General features: G+C 41.9%; 1 protein-coding gene across 6 annotated transcripts in view; it reads right to left on the bottom strand.

The window, feature by feature from the left end:
* The window catches only part of PHACTR2 (phosphatase and actin regulator 2), a 94,109-nt gene extending 79,500 nt beyond the window's left edge, over window positions 1-14,609 (bottom strand). For all 6 annotated transcript variants that reach the window (XM_088666231.1, XM_088666232.1, XM_088666233.1 and 3 more), the window contains exon 1: window positions 12,008-14,609. In XM_088666231.1, the coding sequence (XP_088522357.1) occupies window positions 12,008-12,176 (169 nt within the window). In that variant the 5' untranslated portion in view covers window positions 12,177-14,609. The remainder of the gene's footprint in view (window positions 1-12,007) is intronic.
* Window positions 14,610-18,025: the final 3,416 nt, after the last annotated feature.

Genomic DNA, 18,025 nt, shown 5'->3' with positions numbered 1-18,025 from the left:
TATGGAAGAATTGGAGGCATTTCCCCACCTCCCTAGAAGTTACAAAACATCCAGATTATTGTGCGTTTTCTTTCACCTGGTCACCCTTTCACAGGATATCACAGGAGGCTGTCTATTCCTGTCAAGGAACACAAATCAATGCTGTTTGGATGACGTGTTCCTAGGGTAGTAATCAGGCTTTAAAATAATCCACTGTATTACATTTCTTTCCTCTTCACAATAGCATCACATTAGCACTTGCACTTAAAGTGCTTGTTTGGTGTGCAATTGAAGATGCTGTAATTATCACTGTAACACTCAAGTTTATATTAAGGCACCAAATGAGGTGGGGGGAGTGATACAACTTATTTAATTTATACCCAAGATACACTTTTCAGCACATGTCTTTAAGGAGCAAAATTAGAAACCTTAGGAAGGCTCAGCTCCAGAAAATGCCAAGAGGGACAATACGAGATGAATTTAAGATTATATAAAGCATTTAAAAAGAATACAGAATTGATCTTTTGGGGGGCTTATAATGCTAGTGAAAAAAATTAAACATGAATCCAAAAATATCATGGCAATTTTAACTATTTTTTACTCAAATTATTTGAAGCTTTGTCCTTTCCCATCAACATTACATAAATGTAATTAACAGCAAAAAAAGCATTAAAATTTAAAGATATGGAAAAGACAAGGAATCAAAGTCAAGTGTCAGCAATATTCAATCAGTTGACAAACTAGACTAAACTCTATCACTTTCTGCCAATGTTATCCTAACCTCAGGCAGAGAAAAAAAACAGGCCAAATAGGAAGATCTTTCAAGAAATCATAAAATGTTCAGGTTTTGGCAAGTATCCAAAGAAAGGGAGTTCATTATTGTACAATAGCCTCTGGCAACATTTCTTCTTAATTTGCCAGAAGTTGAATAACCAAATGGGTAGAGGCAAATGCCTCAGTAAATGATGACAGAAGAAGCCCCCTCCCACCTGCCTTTCTGTCACTCATTATCCATCAATCTGATGTGCTGAGTAATAGTGTGTCATGGGGCAAAGCCCATGGAAAATGCAATCCTTTTCAGCTAGAATGCATTATAAAAACTTTTAACGGCTGTATTTGGACATTTCTATTACATTTCTTTTAATTCTGGAAAGATTCATGAAAAATAAAATCTTTATAAAGTTGTGTCTGTAAAGATTGGAAGAACCTTAATGGAAGCTGTTACAAAATGCTGCAAGAAATGAGGCTATTGAAAGCTGACCACACCACCTGATCAGATTTTATCATCACTATTCTTTGTAATTTCAAATTTGGCTATCCTGCTTGACAGCGAAATGGGATGATCCACAGACAAGGTGCAGCTTTTCATACAGATGGGCATATTTCCCAGACTCATTTAGGATGAACTCTGAAATGATCCGAGGAATTTTTTGGGTGTGGAAATCAGAAAACCCCAGACAATCTATCTCTACAAGCCCTCACAATCCTCAAAAGCTGTCCTCCTGAAAGATGCCACAGCTGGAAAGGAAACTGGATTACAGTAGATGGCCCTTTGATACGATCCAGAACGGCCCTTTTATGTTCTATCCCTACAAATGCTCTCTACAGATGGAAGAGTGGGCACCAGACCAAGATCATAGCGTATTACTAGATAGTAACATTTAGTTTCAATGTATGTATGCATTGTTCTCTTAGAATGGCAATGGTATCCACCTGAGAGCTGCAGGAACCCATCTAAGAGGTGCTGGAACTGAGTGTCTGAAAGTATCAGCTGAAAAAGCCCTAGGTTTAAACAAAACAAAACCTAGCAGTTTGTAAGCATGCCAGTGCAAGTAGATAAATAGGTACTGCTGTAGTGGGAAGGTAAACAGCATTTCCGTGCACTCTGGCACTCATCATGGTCCTCTGTGCACCAGTAGCAGTTTAGTCATGTTGGCCACATGACCCGGAAAACTGTGGACAAACGCCAGCTCCCTCAGCCTGAAAGTGAGATGAGCACTGCAACCCCATAGTTGCCTTTGACTGGACTTAACCATCCAGGGGTCCTTTACCTTTACCTTTACTGATACAGCAACCCTGCTGAATATAAGCAGGTCTGAGTCAGTCAGTGCTTGGATGAGAGATGTCATTCTATCAAGGAAGAAACATGAAACATAAAGTAGAAAGGACTTCCCTTTTGAAGAAAATGCAGTCAAGACTTCTCAAAACATATGGCAAAAAAGTTTCCAAACATAACTCAACAACTGACCCAAGCTGGTGCTGTGGTCTAAACCACTGGGCCTCCTGGGCTTGCTGGTCGGAAGGTCGGCGATTCGAATCCCCATGACAGGGTGAGCTCCCATTGTTTGGTCCCAGCTCCTGTCAGCCTAGCAGTTTGAAAGCATGCCTGTGCAAATAAATAGGTACCGCAGCGGAGGGAAGGTTAACAGCGTTTCTGTGCACTTTGGCACTCATCACAGTCCTCCCTGTGCCAGTAGTGGTTTAGTCATGCTGGTCACATGACAATGCTTATCTGAAGTTACATAGAAAGGAGATGTGCAATTGTGATCCTACACATTTATCTTACAAGGCTGCCTCCAGGGAAAATACACGCAGGATTACAGCTTTAGATACATCTCCGTAGAATACTAAAATCTTATTGCTGTTAACAGAAAACTTGTGGCAAAACAATCTTGCATATATTCATCTAGGGATAGATGTATCAGTCTATTTCCAGTTTGTGTCAATTTCGCGTGTGTTCATGCATGAGTCAGCTCTGTCCAATTTTTGTATTAATATGTACATTTTTAATCTGCATGAAAATACATATTTAAATACTGTTTTATATCAACACACACATTTCTAAGCATGTGCCAGCCTAATATATGCATATTTAATTCATTTGGTATATTTTTGAGCCAATAACACTACATGATAATAGTTCATGACTGGTAGGAAGACATGAGTGTTCACAGTCTGTGAATCACTAGCTCTCTACGCAGTGAGGTCATTGTCTGATCTCACAGACTAAGATGCTGGAAACCTTGATTTGGTTTCTAAGTAGCCATGTGCCTGCTAGAGTTAATGAACTACTACCAAATTTATTCTGCAGCCTACATATTCAGGCAATCAGTTTTTAATGGTTTCAAAACAAGTGCAGCATTGACAAGCATAATAGCAAGTGATGATGCTCAGTGGCGTCTATGCACTAACTGCTGACATTTTACCAGTCGCTGCCCACGCACTTTCAAACATATCTTCACAACCAAAATGGCTAGAAACTTATTTTGTACATGTGTGTTCTTTTGAAGCAATATTCATAGAAAATTGGATTTTACAACCAATGCCACACTTATTTGTGTTTTTATGGACATTTTCTACACAAATCACAGTAATGGGTATCACATTTTACTAGTCCAGATAAATAAATGAGTGGTAGTTCAGCATTTATTGTGTTTTGTATGCAAAAGGTTTAATCATTGGCATCTTCAGGTAGGCTGGAAAATTCTTAATTCCTGGAAAGTCACTGACAATTAGTGTAGATAATACTAAGCTAGACAGACCAATGTTCTGACTTCCTATGACCAGTACAGCCTTCCTTCAATATATGAATTCAATATGTGGTGGCCACTTGTGGGTAGACATTCTCCTACTACAGCAATGGAGATCATCCTAAACTGGGATCTCTTCCCATCCACTCCAGAGGGTATGGCCAACACTTAAAGCTTTATAACCTTCCTATGTGGGAGAGAGCCTCCTACCAACCAGCACCAGTCCTGCCTAGCTCTGGTGTGCAGGGTGTGAAGGGCTCAGCAAAGCTTTTAACTTTTCTTTCCTTCATTTTCCTCTCTGGGACTATTCAGGAAAATATAATCAACATGGTTCCCTCTAGTAAGAGAGCTAAAAGCCCAGCACTTAGAAATCATCTGAGATTTCAAACAGGAACAGAGATGCAACAGAAGGTGTTCCCTCTCAATGACTGGCTCCCACAGGGGTAAAGACACTTGTCACTATACCAAAGTCCCAAAGGTGAGAACAGTTTCAGCTGCATCCCTGGGCTGTCTCCCAAACATTCAACCATCCCCACATCATAGGGCAGACATGGAGGGTGAGCACTTATCCTCCCCAGCAAGTCACCAAAAATGGTGACACAGACACCCAGGGGGCATGGAGCTTTCCCTCAGCAACTTTTTCTGCACCCCCACCCTTTATCCATGGGTCATCTCTTCACCTCTGATTCTGCAAATGAATTAGACAATTACTGGATAAGAAGCTTTCGTTGTGTACACACCAGATTGTTAATACACTTGTGGGTTGCACAGAGCCAGTTTTCCCACATGCTCTTTCATGCATGTTCATTTACACACGACCACTTTCAATTCAACTTTATCTTAACGCTTCCCACTCGAACTAGCGGGTGATGCCCTGCATTGTTGTCCCTTCCCCTCAATTAGTGCTTCCCCAATCCCCACCCTCCCCTCCCTGAGATTCATGTGGGCATGTGCTCAGGCCAATTAAAAAAATATTTTTGAGATACAAGTTTTCCATTATACCTTACTTTAACAAAACAATGGGTGGAATCTGCATTATTCACTGGTGCTGTGGTAGCAAAATATGGGGATGATAAGCCCAACAACCAAAAAACAGAACGTGTGAAATATTATTCTAAAAGGCCCATATTAATGCTTTCAGCCAGAGCATCTGCTCACACCTCTTCATCAGTGTCAACCTTTATTGAGCACTACAAGCTAAATATCTCTTCCTTGGTAACCTCAGAGATAGCAGGAAGGGACACACACATAAGGGAACTGCTAATGTACATCCTTGTCTAGGATGCCCTCTACTGCTGCAGGAGTGTAGCATTTTCTGTAACTGTTCTTTCCCTAGAGTGGCTAGAGAGCAATCTTACCCTTCTAGGTAAGATGTATTGGGGGGGGTGTTGCTCAAATTTTTAAGTTACTTTTCATTGTGTATTTTATTACAGCATGAGCTATGGTATGTACCCAAACTGGGAGGGGCCTCCCTTCCACATAGGAAGGGCACAAAGATTCAAGTTTTGGCCCTGCCTACTGGAGTATAGGGTAAGAGATCCTAGTCCAGGATGCCCTCCATAAAGTATAGAGGATACTTGACAGTAAATTCAATGTTCCAGTTCACATGACCATTTCTAAAAAAGCAATTTTCAATGGGCATTGACCTTGTGTGGTTCCACTTATGCTGAACTGAGCTTCTGAGTTTTCCCAACATGCATCCTAGAGCAAAATTCACCATGTTCTGGCCAAACCTACTTTTGAAAGATTTTCCATAAAAGCATTACATTGGAAAGCAATCATACACTGAAATAGTCACAAGACCATTTGGGTTGATGAGAAGCATTCAAAGACTACTTCATGTTATTTTTACCACATCAAAAAATGGTTTGGGAAATGGCTAGGAATGTAAAGCAAAACCTACCAGAAAGCCTTGATCCTAAGAAGTAATACCACCATTACGTTCAATGGGACTTACTGTCAAGAACACACAACAGTGCGGCCTAAATATTACAAGCTGCAAGTCATTTTGTAGCCTACATTTGGATGCACTTAAAATTGGTGTTATATCACCTATTTTAGAAATAAACACTTTGGTTAGAAAGCACTTCTCCTCCTGAGAAATTAAAGACTTTTTAAACAGGCATTTGATATTATGGAGAATAACATTTTCCTATCAGTATGGCAAACACCTCATCTAGCGAGTCAACTCTGCACAGCAGCTTTCCTATGTACAGAAACATATTCAATATACAAGCAAGATCAACATTAGATTCATAAAACCACAATTTCTCTAATGGCTGGGAATAAGTGACAGCCTTTACAAAGCAGTCTTGGGCAAAAGATGACTGTGTGTGTGTGTGTGTGTGCGCGCGCACACGTGCATTCCCCCCCCCCCGCTTTTAAATTGAAATATAAGCATGTGACCAAAACTAGATTTCTTATAACTGAAAAATATGAAACATTTTGCAGAGTAAAAAAAAAGGCTGCAGGGGATGTTGGGGGTACCACCAGCACAGTGCATGGGTGAAGAGGACTGGGTGGGTGGGTGTCATTATTCTGTCTGGCAAGCTGATATGCTTGCGCAGATGGAATGTTTGTAAGAGCTTAACATTGAATTATACCCCTGATCAGGACTTGGACATGATCAGAGCTTCAACAGGATTGTCATTCATCTCTGCATTCTGGAATCCATCAGCACTGAGGGTGGACCAGCCAAATGGGTCCACCACCCTTGTGGGGAGGGGAGGTATTGCTACCACCAATCCAAACTTCACCAGATGATGGTCCAACCATGACAGTAAAATGCACTGTATCACTGCTCATCGTTTTGGGCAGGTGGGCATTTGAGACAACCTCGTTGTTGCCATGGGGACAATAAATTCTCAGTTGCAAACTTTTCATTATTTCACTGTGTTTCTTTTTTAGCTGCTCTGGAATCTAAGTTAGAAGTTAAAGTGAAATATTAATGCCACCTTGGCATATGGCTGTGAATTACAGCTCTGACAAATAAATAAAATCCCCAAGATAGTGGAGATTAAAACACAAGAGAGAATATTAGCATCTATTTTGAAAACAATGTTTCCTGCATTTCTCTATTTCAGTCAGAAACAGGAAATTACAAACACAATCTGGGTATCTATTAGAAAATTGCATCTATCAAGAGACAGGAAGAAGTTCAATGACAGATTTTCCTTCTCTTCAGTTTGCATAGAATATTGTTTTAACACACAAAAATGCATGCATTTATAGACATCGTGTAGATGACGCTTCTTGGTGTTGATGGATCTCATAGGAGTATGAAAATTATCAGGGTTATCATAACCTAGAAAGCTGAAATTTGGTACACAGATAGTTCAAGGCACCCTGATGATTATAAACTTATGAAGGTGGGGCATTTGAATAAGGCCCAGGACAAACATATCACTAAACCATGGTGCAGTGTTACAAGAATAAATTGGAGTAAGATACAGCAAACCTTGGGTGTCATGACCCGCAACACACAAACACCATTTGCATGGCAATTCCCATCAACTTTGGGGGCCTAGCCTCCTCAAATATTTTACTGGGGGAGTGGAAGGGACCTTGGCCCCTAGGAGTTGGCTTCTATGCCCACAGTAGCAACTTAGAAAAGAAAAGAAAAACTCAAAAGAAAGAGGGAGTGGCAATAAGCTACAGCTTCGCGGCCATGAAGAAAAGTCACAGAGCTCAAAGTCAACAAGGTTCCCAGGTAGAGACATGCTTTTGAATTCACTATCCTTCCCCATCTCTCTTCTCCTTGCACAGACAGCAATCAGGGTCCCACAGGGCCTTGGGAGAAGGGTCTGTGGCACCAGTCCTTAAATAGGCATCTCAAGGCTGAAAGCTAGTGAATAAGCCACAGCTAATTTATTTCTTCCCCCTCTAGATGTTGCTGGACTATGACTCCTCTCAGCCCCAGCCAGCTCTAGCCCTGTTTTTGCAGGGAAGTCCCATTGCTTTCAGTGTGAAACTTATTCTAATGAATGTATGCATAATATTTCTGTCTTCCTTTACCTTTTTGCACAGGAGACAATACAGACAACATCAATATGAAGCAGACCGCAAAGCAGACTAGTCTGCTTCATAAGGTCTATAGCTTAAAAGAACTGAACAAAAGAGATGGCAGGAAATTGTTACTATCAGCATATTAAGCAATAATCTGTTTAGAGATGTGTGGTTCGTATGGAATAACAGATAGATGGATTTTGTGAACCGTTGCCAAAACTGCTTTTTAGAAAGCACAGTGTCTCTAACTAGAATATTCTCATTAACTTCTTCCTGTAGCAATTGATGTTTTCAGTATCAGCGATGGGGAATTTCTGCCTCTCTGGCTGCCACTGTACTATAACTTTTATCATCCATGACCATCGGCCATGCTGGCTGGGGCCAATAGGACTTAGAGGCCAAAAACATCTGGTGTGCCACAGGTTCAACACTTTTGCAATGTATACCAATACTGTACAGACAATGCATGGGTACATTCACATAAATTTCCCCAATACTTTAATGTCAGGTTGCAAAGCAGATCACATTTCTCTAACAAAGCAGTTCAAAGTACTACAGAGGTCCATAAAACACTGTCTAATAATTAGAACAGCAAGGACCGCCTTCTCATTCCTGTGCTTTTGAACCTAACATCCTGTTTGAAACTACAGGCCCTTGGCCCTCAAGTATTCAGTTCCCCAATTCCAGCTCAGAATAAGTCTCTGTGTTGCAGAGCTATTATCCATAACAGCCCTTCATAGAACTGGTTTATGGGAACTTCAACACTTCATGAAAGACTAGCACAGGAAAAATGTAACATATAGCCTAGAATATCTGGTTCCAGCCTCAATAAATATCAACACCATTAATCTCTGCATAAATTGAAGGATCACCTTTCAATAGTACCAGGCAACACAAGTTTTGAGTTCTGCAGCAGAAGCCCAGAGAACATAGCCTGGAGATCTGCTATACCGGTATTTTGCTCTGATGGTCCCCTGCCTACTGAACTCTCTCCCTCTGCTGATCCAGCTGTCCCTCAACTTCTTTTGTTCAGGTGTCAACTTAAACCCTGTTTATTTTTGCAAGCCTGGGGCATATTAAGAGTGACTATTGAAAACTATATTACTGAACTGTGTCTTTGATTGTTCTGTTCTTGCTGCTGCTGCTGCTGCTACAGTGGGTTTTAGTTTATGTTTTTAATTCTGTTCTTCGTTAAGACACTGTTAGCCACCCTGGAGTGTGTATGAGAAAGGACAGGATACAAGAAATAAAAATGATATGAAGTTATACTTCAAATTCATTGATATTTGGGTGAACTTAAAGGCCCTCAAAGTTTGTGAGAAAATGAAAGTCCCCTACAACTCTGAATTAAACCCATGCTCCTGGAACAGACTACTGTATAGATGTTATATAAACAATATGCAGATTCATTCAGGTCCTGAAATATGTCAAGTGCAAAGTGTATTCCCTATATAGAGATTGTCTGAGCCTTGAACAATGCAAGTCCTCCAAGCAATGCTCTTCAGTCAAGACTTGATGTAAATCGACAAACCTGGAAACAACAACATACTGCACCTCCTTACTATTCAAAAAGCTTTTAGACAGTGCAGTAACCAAATATACTCTGTTATTTCTCAAGCTGATGCCCATGCTCTGAGAATCCAGGCATGAAAACCAGTCTTTTCAAAAGCTTACACTGAGGGCAAAATTTTATGTTATGTGAGAGAACTACAGACGCTATCTCCTTTGAAAAAAGAGGGATGTGTGAATAGCTATGGGGCAGGGGACTCAGACGGAGACTGCAGTAGTGGGTAAACCAGTTTGCTTAACTCCCTATTGTACTCATATGCTTGCACTTGCATGAAAAATAGCAGATTCAAAGACATGGAAAAATGGCACAAGAGAAAAAGATTAACTTCTCCCAGCACTGATATGGGTATGGCCCTAAGACTGCTATTAACCTTTTTTTTAATGGCAAGTATGGCCTATACTTCCTAGCCTTTTACCCAAATGCTTGCTACATGACAGGTGCTTGTTCTTATGACTAACAGCCCAAACCCCAGGCCATGTTGGAAGTTTTCAAGCCTTACAACTGAAGATAGGGTTGAAATCTGTAAAATGGTTGAACACAGTGCTTTTTTTTTTTTTAAGAAAAAGAGGTGCCAGAACTCACCATGAACACTTCCCTTGTTCTCTTAGAATGGCAATGGCATCCACCTGAGAGGTGCCAGAACTGTGTTTCTGTGAGTTCCTCCTGAAAAACGTTCTGTTTGAACAGAGGGTTTGAAGTTCATACTTTGGAAAAAGTTGACACAGAACTCATTTGTTGTGCCAAATGGAATGGGCATGCAGCAGATTTGAAACAGGTATTTTCTCGAAACGTCAAGCAGCAGTATCCATCATGGATAATTCATGGCAAACCCATTATCAAATCAAGTGTCGGCTGTTGGTATGGTTGAGCACCTGCTAGGCCTCACACAATGGCCTAAGTCCCTCATGGTGACCACATGCTAGATCCAAAAATTACTGAAAACAACCCTTTGCTTGACAAACTGACTTGCAACATATAGAGAAGACTGTCATGCACTACACCTGTGGACCCTACCACCCTAAGGCAATTGCCTCACCTTGTCTCATGAGTTGGCTGCCCCTGCCAAAGCTTCCAAGTTCCAGTGCTTTCTCTGTACATGAAAAGTACTATATAACATAATAATATTTAGTTACAGGTAGGTAGCCGTGTTGGTCTGAGTCGAAGCAAAATAAAAAAATTCCTTCAGTAGCACCTTAAAGACCAACTAAGTTTTTATTAAATAAAATTTTATTAAATAAAAACTTAGTTGGTCTTTAAGGTGCTACTGAATGAATTTTTTAATAATAATATTTAGTTCTCCTAATGTAACAAAATGCTGTACAACCTGGAGCAGGGCTGGGAAATCTGTAGATCTTTAGTCGAAACAAAATTAAAAAAATTCCTTCCAGTAGCACCTTAGAGAGGAGACCAACTAAGTATGTTATTGGTATGAGCTTTCATGTGCATGCACACAAAAGCTCATACCAATACAGTGGTACCTCGGGTTACAGACGCTTCAGGTTACAGACACTTCAGGTTACAGACTCCACTAACCCAGAAATAGTACCTTGGGTTAAGAACTTTGCTTCAGGATGAAAACAGAAATTGCGCGGTGGCGGTGCGGCAGCAGCAGGAGGCCCCATTAGCTAAAGTGGTATCTCAGGTTAAGAACAGTTTCAGGTTAAGAACGGACCTCCGGAACGAATTAAGTTCTTAACCCAAGGTACCATGGTAACAAACTTAGTTGGTTTCTAAGGTGCTACTGGAAGGAATTTTTTGTTTGTTTGTTTGTTTTGACTATGGCAGACCTACACTGTATGTAGATCTTTAGATATTGTTGGACTTCAGCTCACATTAGCCACAGTCCAGCATGGCAAATAGTATCACATGACAAGAGCTGGGAGTCCAGCAATAGCTGGAAGGCCACAGCTCTGATCTGGAAGTAGACTGCTGTTACGACCATTTTACTAAGAGGAAAATAACTCTTTGTCATGTCAGTTTTTTAATGGTCAAAGAATCTGGCATACTAACTACCAGAGAAAACCCATCACTTGCTAAAGGATTGAGATGTAAACCAAACCAAGCCAGAAAATATGACATAATCGTTCTCAGTGCTAGTCTGGAACAACCACTACTGCGTTTCTTCATGTTCGTTATCACCAGCCAAATATCAGTTCATCTACAAAAGCATGCTGGAACTACTCTAGTTTTAAATTAACAGGGAGGCCAGTCGGCTCAAGGCCAAGTTTGCATTAAGGAATCTTGACATCCTACCAGAAGGGTAACACTGTAGATCCCATGAGGCTTACCTCTCTAGATCCCATGAGAAGCTCTAGATCATGGTGGCAGCCTTGTGACAGGCACCTCAATGGGAGAATCTCTCTTTCCCATAACTACCTCTCAACTACAAAGTGACGTGGTGCTTCTTGAATTCCTGCCTGCCATGCAACTATCAAAGGCTAAGGTTTACTGGAGGAAAAGGAGATATGAAGTGGGACTCATATAGGACTTCCTACTTTAAAAAAATAAAATAAAAAATCAACAGAAAATCACTCCATAACATTATACAATACTGTACTGCACATATTCAGCAGAACATTTTAAATTCTCTCATATAAGCTTATCTTACTCACACAGGCGAAAAAAGTTGCTTGGAGAGAACTCCTAGTGACTACAATGCAGCCTGATCCTGGATCTAGGCTTGGTGACCGACTTGCATTCAGCAGGTGAAGCTTCCCCAGCAAGCCACTTCGCAAAGCAGCTGCAGTGGGCTGGGGAAGCTTCTCCTGCAGAATTCCTGCCTGTTCGGCCTCTGTTAAAGGCGCAGCCCCCCGCCCCCGGCTGCCGAGAAAGAGGGTGGGTAGGTGGCGGGATAAAGGTGGCAGCTCTTGGCGAAGACCACGCGGGCGCCCGGTGCCTGCGCCGCGTGCCTCCTCTCCCTTACCTGAGCCGGAGAGCGCCCCCCGCTGCAGGTGGCTCTTTCGCAGCGTGCAGAAAGAGGAGACGTCGCTCTGGGCGCGGCCCCTGGGGCCGGTCTCGCCGGGGAGCATCCACCAGCGGGACGAGGGAGAAGGCGCATCTGCCCGAGGAGGGCTCGCCTTGTTCTCCTCCATCCCCGCGACGGCGACCGAGAAGGGACGAGCTCGCCTGGTCGCCACTTTTTCTCTCTCTTGCTCTCTCTCCCCGTTTCAAGTGGTCTCTGAGAGGAAACGGGCGCCTTCTTCCGCCGTAGGTGTGGCGCCTCCGAAGCCAACGCAGCCACAGCGCGACGAAGCACTGCCTGAGGTGGCGAAAGGCGAGCGAAAAAGTTTTGACAGGAAGGACCCGCCCACCGACTCTCGGTTCTCCTCACAGCCAGTTTGCGCTGGCTCCACCGCAGGGGCTGGTCCTGCTCGCCCGCCGCCTGGCTTTCTTCAGTGCCACTGGCTCTGCACAACAAAGGCAAGCGGCCGTTTGGCAAAGGCTTACCTCGCAGGGCGTGGACGACCAGGAGCCCCCTGATAAAGCGGCAGCCTCCGGTCCGAAGAGTGGCCTGTCAAAAACGGGGAGAGGAGGGCGCATTTCCTGCTCCTTCCTGGGCTGCACACTGGTAGGGCACTGCCTGGGGTGGCAAGCTCACCACACAGCTCGGTTGACATTTGCACACCGAGATAGTTTACTGCTTGGGAAGTGGTCGCTTGCTTTTTTGAAGGGGAATGTGTGTGTTTTCTAGTTAGGAATCCAGACTGAGTTGGAAGACATCTTAGGAAAGGTCTGAACCTTAAATGCGATAAACTTCCTAAGCTGAAACCACTTCCAAAAGAAGAAGGAAAGGGCAACTGACGTGTTAAAGATTGTCCTGTACATGATATATCACACACATGCACATTATGCAACATGTACATATACTGGGAAGCCTCAGCTGATGATGTGTGTTGGGGGTGCTGCACTCCCAGGTGAGACAGTTGTTGTCCCAAATCCTTTTTTTTGGTAGCTGGGCTCTGTCTTTGTAGAGTCTCCCAAGGAAGGCTTATCTGGTGGCAGCTCTGAGGCTGTTGCAATTGCCCTGGTGCTTTAGATACTTGTTTCAATAGATGTTGCATTCCTTGCTTTATTCTTTTTTAACACAGATTTGTCTTTCAGGAGTTTTTTTATTTAAAAAATGTTACGTATCTGATTTTAAATGGTATTTTAATGACTGTTTTTATTGTGAACAGCTGTGGAAATTGTTTGTGGTTGAAGAGTGGAACAAGAAAATTGCTAAACAGTTAAGTAAATAGGTATGGTTTCTCAGTGAAAATTTGTCTGCCGTTTTCAAAACAGACACATATTTCATGCTCTAATTCAACACACAGTTGCACATGCTGCATGGCCATCTGCTAGGGATGCTGCTGTTGCACCCTGCATTGCAGATCCTGCACTGAGGAAAGGGATGGACTACATGTCTTCTGAGGTCCCTTCCAGTTCTATGATTCCAGAGGTGGATTTAGGGCACTGTGACCAGTTCTGCTGTACTGCATGCTGAGCCTAGGGGGCGCTGCAGGGCACTGCATCTATGACATAGTGAATTGACCAAAATGGAAGGCAAGAGGTGAGGAGGGGGTGCCAAATGTTGGCCTCGCACAGGGCACCGCTGAAATTTGAAAGACCAAAGTTAACCCCTGATGATTCTGTCCCTAACATTGCACCACATGCAGAAAGAGAGAGGATCTCCTTACATTCTCAGATGCAGTCACTATACCTAACTGGATATAAATACAGTGTGCAAGTTCCTGTGAATTCCTAGAAACAGGCTACCTGATTCTATCCATACAGAGTTTGAGCATTCAGGCTGTTTCTTCTCAAAAAAAAGCCCTTTGCTATATCTTCCAGGTTCCAGCCATTCCTGTTAAGAGCTGTGGACTTACTCTGTCATGCTCAGAAACAGGGCAGGGGGGCTTACCCTAATCCATGACCAACGCCCCTGTGGCACAGCGAATTCCCCATTGCTCTAAAGCAGAGGACAGAACATAGAACTGGGTTCTGAAAACAGCCCATAACATTTACTTGGAAGTGTACTCTATTGATGGCAATATAATTTCCTTTCTCAAAAATCTACCTAGGAATTATTTATTTTATTTCACAAATTTATACCGCACATTTCAAGGCAGCTAAGCATCATAATACAATATGCAAACAGCAATGCTAAAATAATTACTAAAGGCAAACATAAAGGTAATATTGAAGAATAAATCTTAGGTTCTTTTCCTACACCATATACATTCCAATAGAAAATAGGTTTATGCAATTACATTAGACAAAAATACATTTCTGTCTACACTTGCAAAGAAAAGAAAACTTTCCACCTTGTTATTAGCATGATTTTTTTGGGAAATTTTTGTAATGAAAGATACTACATTGTTTCAACTATTTGTGGGTTTACAAATAGCTATTCCAGCTGTAATCCAAATGTTAACCTTTGTGCAGAGTTGATATGCGGTATCTTCCATAGCAAAAGTAAATGGCAGATTCATCAGTGTTCTGACTTTGCTACTGGTTCTGCCTGCAACAAAATAAAAATATTATAAACAGTCCTGCTGGCCTATTTATATGACATTATAATGTCTCTTTTATGTATTACTAATGTACAGTATTGGGCACCATAGTCTCTAGGCAGCAAGCATAAAACCAATCAATAGTTTCATTAAAATTGCATGGAAATGCTCTTATATCCATTCCCCGAATCAGCAGTTACCGTATGCAGTATTTCTCCACCCCCCTTCCTGCATTTTTCTCCTCTTTTCTTCATTTATTTCCCACTCTTTATTGGCAGAATGTTCACAGGTAGACTTATGTTTATTGTTCTATGAAGGCATACCGTATTAAAGTTCAGTGTGGCAATGAGTCTGACAGCTTCAGGCTTCTGTAATAAATAGCTTAGTTTTGGGGACAGTAACCTTTTTTCAGGCTGTAGGTTATAGCCACCCCTGATTAAGCTAAGCCCATAGGTTCACAAATGGTTCATTTACCATCAATTAAATAGAAGGCACCCATGACCACTCTGCTTTCTTTTGAAAGAAGCTTCCAGAATTGCCAGGGTGGAGGTGGGAATTAACTCTATTTCCACTCATACTGTGTCTTCCAAGTCTAAACTGCCTTCCCATCAGCTGTTGCTTCCCTTCTATAGAAAACATATTATTATTATTATTATTATTATTATTACTACTTCAACCTTTGCCAACCTGGTACCTACCAGGTGTTTTAGACTACATATCCTATCAGCCACAGACAGCATGCCCAGTCAATTTCATTTGTACTAGACCAATTAGTGAGGAGGAAGACCACGGCACACTTGGCCTTCCAGCAGGCAGCGAAGTCATTGCCACTTACTGGGAGGGGCAATGAAGTGGGGAGGCTGGTGTTGTCCAGGTGCATCATTGACTCTGTTGCCAGGAGGTCAGGTGACTGGTGCTGCCCCTCCTCACCAGCTACTCCTGCTTGTACTGCTAGATATCAGGTTATGTTATAACATTATAGTGATCTCCATTCTCATGTACTCAGGGTCTTGAGACTGAACCACAGCTTGTCACCTGTAGTGGGAGTTTAATTATATTTAGTAGAACATATTCCATTTGAGCAAACTCAAATTATTTGTGACAGTGGAACACCCAGTAGTAAGTAATGCTCCTGTTTCTACACTTGGGAGATAAAACATTTAAGCTACATAGCATTTGTAAAAGGGATATAATATTTTTAAGAGCGTGCTGCCTTTATATGAAAGATTTGCAGCAAATGAGGACGCTAGGCACGTGAAGTCTTGAGTTACGATATCTGAATGGCAGGTGTCAAAGAGAGAGCCTCAAATATATACAAAAGTTATATTAACAGTTCTATTAAAAGTAACAGCAGGTGGCACTTGATAATACATGGAAAGAAGAAATTAGTAGCCTTTATAAAAAAAAGAAAGTGGGAAATGTTTAACTGAAAATAGGTCAGAACTGAGATAGAATATTCAGAAAAAGGCAAGGAGGGTGATGGCAGGTTAAAGGATGTAAAAGTGAATTAATCATATAAGGCATTAAGAAGACCATAAACGTTAAAAGAAACTGTCAGAATTCATGATGCCTGTAGAAATTTAAATAATACCCTGTAAGATATATATATTTTAAAAGCCATTCAATTTTAGCTTGGGAAGAATATTCTTTGGCTGACACATTATTATGGGGAAACCCAATTCCAGTGCTCTGAGCAGCACTCTTTTAATTTCCCACAATGCTGCAGACGGGTGAGATGCCAGAGGCATTGTGAGGAATGAAATGGTGGCTAGATTCAGACATCCAGTGCTGCTTGGAGTGCTCCTCAGAGCCCCGCTGCCAACATTACTGCCCATTCCCCTGACTGCCCAGGTAGTCTACCATGGCTTATGGATGAAGGGGGGACCCACTTTGCCTCCTCAAATCTGGAGCCAACCCTGCATTTCATACTTGCCTCCACTGAGGAACATCTCTCAGTGGCACACACACAAAAATTGCACATACGCACTGTGCATATGGTGCTGATAAAGGATTGATCCGTTTTTATATTATGTGAGCTGTTAGAGACAGTGAGTTACAAACCTTTCAAAACCAAGGTGTGTAGATGCATCTTCAGCTTAAGTGTCAGCTGCCAACTTTTTAAAAAAAGCATAGATCACCTACTTGTAGGATTGCTGGCTGTTGGAGTTGAAAGAATGATCAATGAGACACATCACCATGATGAATGGGGCAATTGAATAAATACAGTACTTTGATTTGTTCTGTGAAAGCTGAATGCTTACAATGGCACAAAGTAAGGGTAAAAATGCCCAAATGCAGTTGAAATCCTTTTTTATCTTTGCCCTGCAGCTGTCCTCTCTGAGGCTCTTCCATACCCAACCTTGCATCAGCAATTTGGCACTGATAAATTAAAACAGGACAGCACAATGACTGTAAGTCTAACATTGATGGTGTTGGTTTCCAGAGAAAGCTGCATGGTCCTTTTTGCTAAACAGGGGTCACCAACCCTTTTGAGTCCACAGCACATTTGCAAACCAGAAAAACCAGTAAAACCGTCTTGGGCACCAAGCACACACAGCACTTAGGAATGAAAAAAAGTATCGACTTTTTATCAAGTCTAATTTGGCGTATGTTTGTTTGTTTGTGAGAGAGATCTTCCTGGAGAATGCCATTTGTGGGGAAAGACTTAAACTTCCCTCCCCAGCTGAAATCCCCAGGCAGATTAATTAGGCTAGGAAAAAGCCTCCTTTTGAACAGGATGGAACCTTATAGCACCAGGGAAGGCCTTTAGAGGCCCATGGATGCCCATGGGTGCTATGCTTGCAGTCCATGTGCTATAGGAGCCAACGGTTATCACATTGTGTTAGTTTTAATTGGGGTTCTCAGCTTTGGGAATTCAGTTGAGTTGATCAGTTGCTTATACATTTCCAAATAAGCAAATAAAATATCTTCCAGACACCACAGCATGGGAAGGGGCAAATTAATTGATTCGTTGGTTGCACAGTCTGCCTTAGTAACTGCCTGCTGCCGCTCATAAAAGTTTCTATAGGTCATTCTATTATTATTTGAGCAATTGCCATTGGGATTATGATGCATTACTCCCTGGGTCAGGTTGCCCTCTTGATACTAAATAATCAAATAGAAGTCAATGCCAAATAAGGTTAAGATGGTAATGCAGTCCATTAAGAAGCACTTTTCCTCTCAACGTGTGGGAGCCTGCCAAATATGCCTACAGTACAGTACAAGGAAAACATAGTTGGACCAGTAAAGGCATGGGCATTTCAACTTTTGATAGAAGACAAGGGGTACATTTCTGCTGCATTAAATGTGAGCAGCTCATCGTTCAAAGATAATTGAATGAGCAAGTGAGAGAGCAAACTAAGCCAGCTCCTTCAAGACAGTTTTGGCAGCATTTGCATTTAAGGAATTTTCATAATTTAAAAAAAGGCCGGCTTGAATTTTCCTCCAGA

The sequence above is a fragment of the Zootoca vivipara genome, chromosome 3 (assembly GCF_965207765.1).
Source record: "Zootoca vivipara chromosome 3, rZooViv2.hap1.1, whole genome shotgun sequence".
NCBI lineage: Eukaryota > Metazoa > Chordata > Lepidosauria > Squamata > Lacertidae > Zootoca > Zootoca vivipara.
This window is presented reverse-complemented; position numbering and strand designations above follow the sequence as displayed.